Raw genomic sequence first — 5237 nt, forward strand, 5'->3', positions numbered from 1 at the left:
GGCCTTAGTGTGTCTATGGAACATGCACAGTGTCTAACTGTGAAGGTAACCTTGCCCAGCAGTTGATGACGACCTTCCACTGGTTGACCCACATTCTCGGTTGCAACAGCCTGTGAGCTCCAAGGAGGCAGGTGTAATGATATCTGATGTTTATCAACTTGTAGACAGGTACTGTGTCCACAGCCCCTCTCCACCTCCTGTTCCTAGTGGGACATGTCACCATAGGTCACTAATGAGGGCCTACCCTCTGTAACCAAACCCCCCCGATTCCTTCTCACACACACACACACACACACACGACCGCCCTCTCCTGTGCTGTGCCTGATCCTTGCTAGCAGGCCTGAGGCGTTACGAGTGTGTCACTCACTAAGGTTTAATTCCGTGGTGAAACACGACTCTGTGAGAGCCTCGTGGTGCTTGGCACCGACACGCCCTGACATGCTGGACTTAAAGGGTTCTGTCCTCACATCCAGCCAGCGCAGATAAGGAGCTTAACCTACTCATCCTCCTTTTCTCACACCGTGCTCCGTTTACCCCTCCCTGCATGTCACACTTGCCTCCGTATAGAAATGGTTTCTATGGGTGAACGAGTCTTACTGGATTGTGTTCCTCTGTTCACACTGGGGCTGAACTTCAGCATGGATTTGAAAATGAGATGAGAAATTGATGATTCTATTGGTGTAAGACAGGTCAAAATAATATATTTTTTAAACGTCTTGGATCCCCATAAATGTTTAATATTTCCCAGCACATGAATGTTTTATATTTCGGGAGAAAGTGGTAGTGTTGTGCGTACATGGAGCTGCAGGGACTTGTGGTGCCACTAGAGGGCAGTCACGCCTGCTTCCCCAACACACTCCCTCAGATGTGGCATACAGAAGCCCTTATCTTGAATCCCTTGTTTTATTTCAATCACATTAACAACAGCAACCACAATGATCACGTCTGACAGATCAGGCTATTGAATGACAAAGTTCAATGTTGTTCTGTTTTTTGTTATCGTAAGGAAAAAGATGACAAGATTACTTGCAGGAGTGAGTCTGGGTTTTGCTAAACATGTGTCATGATATGTCAATGATTCTGACCATGTTAGCTCAGTAGTGGTACCTTCCTCCAGGTCCAGCTGTCTGGAACAATGTCACTTTATTTATCGTCCTCACTGTCAGATGTTCCGTTCCAAACACAGTCATCAGAACTCACTAGGTTAAGGTAGGACACTAACATAGATCCCCTGTAGTAAAACAGCTTCATTTTGGCACAAACAGTGGCCATTGTCTCTCTCATTGCGAAACGAGCACAATACAATGCGTTGTCCTGGGACTGGTTTAGAAGCCTGTTTTCTCTCCATAAATAGCTCTGAGTCAGAGAAGACACTGGGTCTGTGGAACGTTCAGCAGCCTGGCCTGACCCTCCTAGTGACCCCCCGAGGGTCAGCTCACAAGCCGTCCTCACCACACATTCTGAAATCTAGACAAGACACAGAGGCTAAGAGCAACAGAAAACACACCATCATAAATGAGTTATAAGGAGACTGTCATTCTTGGTGGATTGCCATCTTGTTAGGGACAACCCCTTTTTCTGAGGGAGAGTGGAGATAAAAAAGATGTCCAATCGGTTTTGACTCCATTGAATCAAACGTGGACAGGAGAGAAGAGGAATAAAAAAACAAAACACCAGTGACATATAAACACAGCAGCGAGCTAACAGGTCTGGCTCAGAGATACCCTCTTCACAGCACGGCGGTTCTTTGTGCTGTCAAACAAGGGAGTTGATTGGCCATCGCAGGCAAAGTCAATGTCACCGTGCCTTGTCGCCCCATCTCCATTAGGGAAGTAGCATAGTACACATACAAAGGGCCTCCTTACGCAACTCAATAGAACAGTTGCAAGTGTGTGCCTCAAGTAAACTACTTTAGGGCATAGTAGGTGACTTCCAAATTGAGTTGAACAAAATTGGGCAATACTTTATATTAAATGTTACATAAACTACCGTGTAACTACATAGCAGTACCTATAGTAAAAACATTGCACTTACATAGGAAAGCAGTCAATGTAACCTCAATGTAGTTTTGCCCAGAATTATAATATTTCTTAAATTAAAATGTATACTAGTTTTTCAAAACTACTTGAAAAAGACTTAACACAGGAGAAATGTCTACCAATTTGATTTTAATTAATCTATATTTATAAAATATTGTGGCACACTTACCATATCTATATCACACATAAATATCTCTTAATTTACAAAAAAATAATTCTACACCATGGATCTACACAGACCAACATACACTGATAACAGGAAACTAAAAAGGCAATCTTGGTGCTTTTCAGATTTGTCAGGTAACCCTTTGCTCCACTGCAAACCAACCCAAAGTAGGATCCAGGGCAAAGTCATTATGAAATGTCATCGTGCAATCTCCCTTTCCACAGTCACGACTGTCTCTATGGTGACCGTGAAGTTGGTCACCGCTCGTGTTTGGGCATGGCCTCTCCTCGCTCCAACACCGCCACCCTGTTCTTGCTCAGCTCCTTGGGAGTGAGGTCCACAAAGAACTCAGCCACGACAGGGCAGTGGTCCGACGCTACGCCTCCCCACGACCAGTTGTCAGGGATCCAGGGGTTGGTCAGGCCTTCCCGCACCACTGTGCAATGGCCTGCAGGGGGCACCAAAGACAAGGACAACCTTAGTTGAGCTGGCCAGCTTTAGTAACCAGGCTTGGTCAGGTGGCGCCTGGTGTGTCAGGTGTGCCAAGCTCAGACATGCAAATGTAGCAGCGATGTGCAACTGGTTCAACGGGACATATTTTGTAAAGCAAAGTAGGACATGCACGTTTGGACACTGCTCACATGGCGTACACACACACGCATCATTTATACATACACACACACACACACATCATTTATACATCCACACACACACACACACACACATCATTTATACATCCACACACACATCCTTTAAACATCCACACCCACCTGAGTAGACCTTCTTGAGCGAGCGGCTGAGCCAGATGTTGTCCAGGCAGTGTGAGCCCTGTGGAGAGCGTGTGCTGATGTTGGTGAAGTGGGAGCCCGGCACCAGGGCGCTCAGCTTCTCCCTGCGCAGCATCTCCAGCTCAGCGCTCTGGGGAGGCAGGCCAAAGTCCCCCAGCACCAGCACGTCCTTCAGCCCTGCAGACAGACGAGGGGGAGATGAGTCAGCACACTCGCCCCTCCACCCCAGACCCTACGTGGGATGGGTTTAGCTCAGTGGTAGAGCATTTGACTGCTGGTTATCCTGGAGCTGAGTGACGATGAGCTACAATGTCCCAACCACAAGTGAAAGCTCCTCGTGGGTGACCTTTAGGCTGACCTTTGAGGGTGTCCTGAATGCTGAGGGACATGTGTCGGCTCCCGGGGTCATCGTGGCTCTGGCTTTTGCCGTTGGGCTCTCCTGGCTGGGCTGCGGACCCTCTCATGTGGACGTTTACCATGGTCAGGTCAGATGAACCGATCTAACACAGATATAGGGATGAGTTCAGTTCTTACATGTGCAAACACAAGCATACACACACACACACACAACTAACACACACAAATTCACACGCACACTGAGCCTGACACAAACACACACACACACGTCACAGACAGACACACACTTTGTGTCCGAGTTGTCGTATTGGGTAACGCATCGCACTTACGAGGAAGTGAGCCAGATACGGCCGGGGATAGACATGCTTTCCGTTGCCATTGACGGCGGGACTTTCCAGGACGGCAGATTCTTTCAGGTCGATCCCGGAGGAGCTGTCCCACAGGAAGCCCGAATAGCTGTATCCCTGAGAGGGAGAGAGCAGAGGATGATGGGAGAGAAGCTTTTGGTGCTGTAACCTTAACCTGATGTCAAGTGATTTCTAATACAGGAAGTCATGGCATCAGGTTCCCTAATTCAGACTGAACGGGAACTTCCTCATTAAGAGCAGCAGAGTTAGCTCTCACTATCCAGAGCCTGGGGAGCCTTACGCTGGCCTACATGGCCTTCGTCACAAACACCCTTGAACGCGTCCCTGAACGCTTCTCAGGGCGTAAATGAGGCTTCTTTGTTGTTAAAGTAGGATACAGTAGCGGTCTCCCTGGGTTGTGTGCTCAGACTAGAGGAGATGATAGCCTGGAGGGTGACCACAGTCTCTGTGGCACATGATCCACTTAGCTACACACAGAGACAGCACGGATAAGAAGAGGAGAGGGCATCTAGCAAGGACACTGCTGCAGACAGGACTCCAACAAGCTACAACAAGGTCTTCCTGGTGCTCATTCAAACAAGCCTCTTCTCCTCTAACGCATGCCGACACACACAGGCATCAACACAGTTCCTCTGTCATGTCCCAGTGGCCACACGAAAAAGCTCCCAGGGCAAGAAAGCTGTTAGACTGACACCAGCAATAAAAGGGATTCAGTGGAGTGGGGTGTCACGTGGAACACACACACAGCCTGACTCTTATACAACAAATCGAATTATACGTACTGATCTTGCTCTCCAGTGAGGAGGAGAACAGCATCGAGAAGAGTTATGAAGTCGTTTGAGTTCACCTCAACAATACAGGCCCGATGAACTACAGCGGCTGCCAGTCGCGGGGAGGCTTTTTACGACTACCCTTCCCATTATCCAGACCATCCATCTTACGTGACGGAAAGCATCGCTGCGGGGAGAAGCGAGCCCAGCTTCAGTTGATATCTGGGGTCCCATCTCGCGGCCGGCTTCCTCTGTGAGTAAACACTGGCATCAGTTCGCTCAGAGAACCTTCCCGATGTTAGGGGGAGATTACTGAGGAAAAAGAGCCAGCCTCAAAGTGTTCTATAAATCAAGTAGCTTTATGCTCTCTAGGACCTCTGCTGCCTGGAGCCCCCCCAGGGAAGAGTCTCCCCTCCCCAGGCAGAGCACACTGCGCTAGCTGTCCTCCTGGAAAGGGGATAATAGCAAAGCTCTGTCTGAGAGATTGTGTACGTCAGTGTTCTTCAGAACTAGCTGGACGAGCTTGTTTTTTGACCTTAAGATGGGTGATCTGTGTCTGAGAGAGAGAGAGGGGGGGGGGGGGCAGAGAGACTGTGAGTCTCACAGTGTTACTTTATACTGTACCTTGTCGGTCTGTCCGGTGGGTTTTTCAGACACAATGCTCTTCCACAGCCCTCGTGGTCCTCTCCACTTGCGAACACTGGCCAGCATGCCCTGGTTGAGCTCCACACAGAACTGGAACGTAGTTC

At 48.7% G+C, this 5237-nt stretch overlaps 1 protein-coding gene across 1 annotated transcript in view; it reads right to left on the reverse strand.

Moving 5' to 3' along the window:
* Positions 1–2148: 2148 nt before the first annotated feature.
* Positions 2149–5237, reverse strand: part of eepd1 (endonuclease/exonuclease/phosphatase family domain containing 1) — a 15767-nt gene continuing 12678 nt past the window's right edge. The window contains exons 3-7 of the mRNA XM_084696079.1: positions 5113–5223; positions 3680–3814; positions 3352–3493; positions 2976–3170; positions 2149–2653 (exon numbers count right to left, since the gene is read on the reverse strand). Of these exons, the coding sequence (XP_084552205.1) occupies positions 2463–2653; positions 2976–3170; positions 3352–3493; positions 3680–3814; positions 5113–5223 (774 nt within the window). The 3' untranslated portion in view covers positions 2149–2462. The remainder of the gene's footprint in view (positions 2654–2975; positions 3171–3351; positions 3494–3679; positions 3815–5112; positions 5224–5237) is intronic.

This window comes from Hypomesus nipponensis, chromosome 4 (genome assembly GCF_054491055.1).
Source record: "Hypomesus nipponensis isolate SF chromosome 4, ASM5449105v1, whole genome shotgun sequence".
NCBI lineage: Eukaryota > Metazoa > Chordata > Actinopteri > Osmeriformes > Osmeridae > Hypomesus > Hypomesus nipponensis.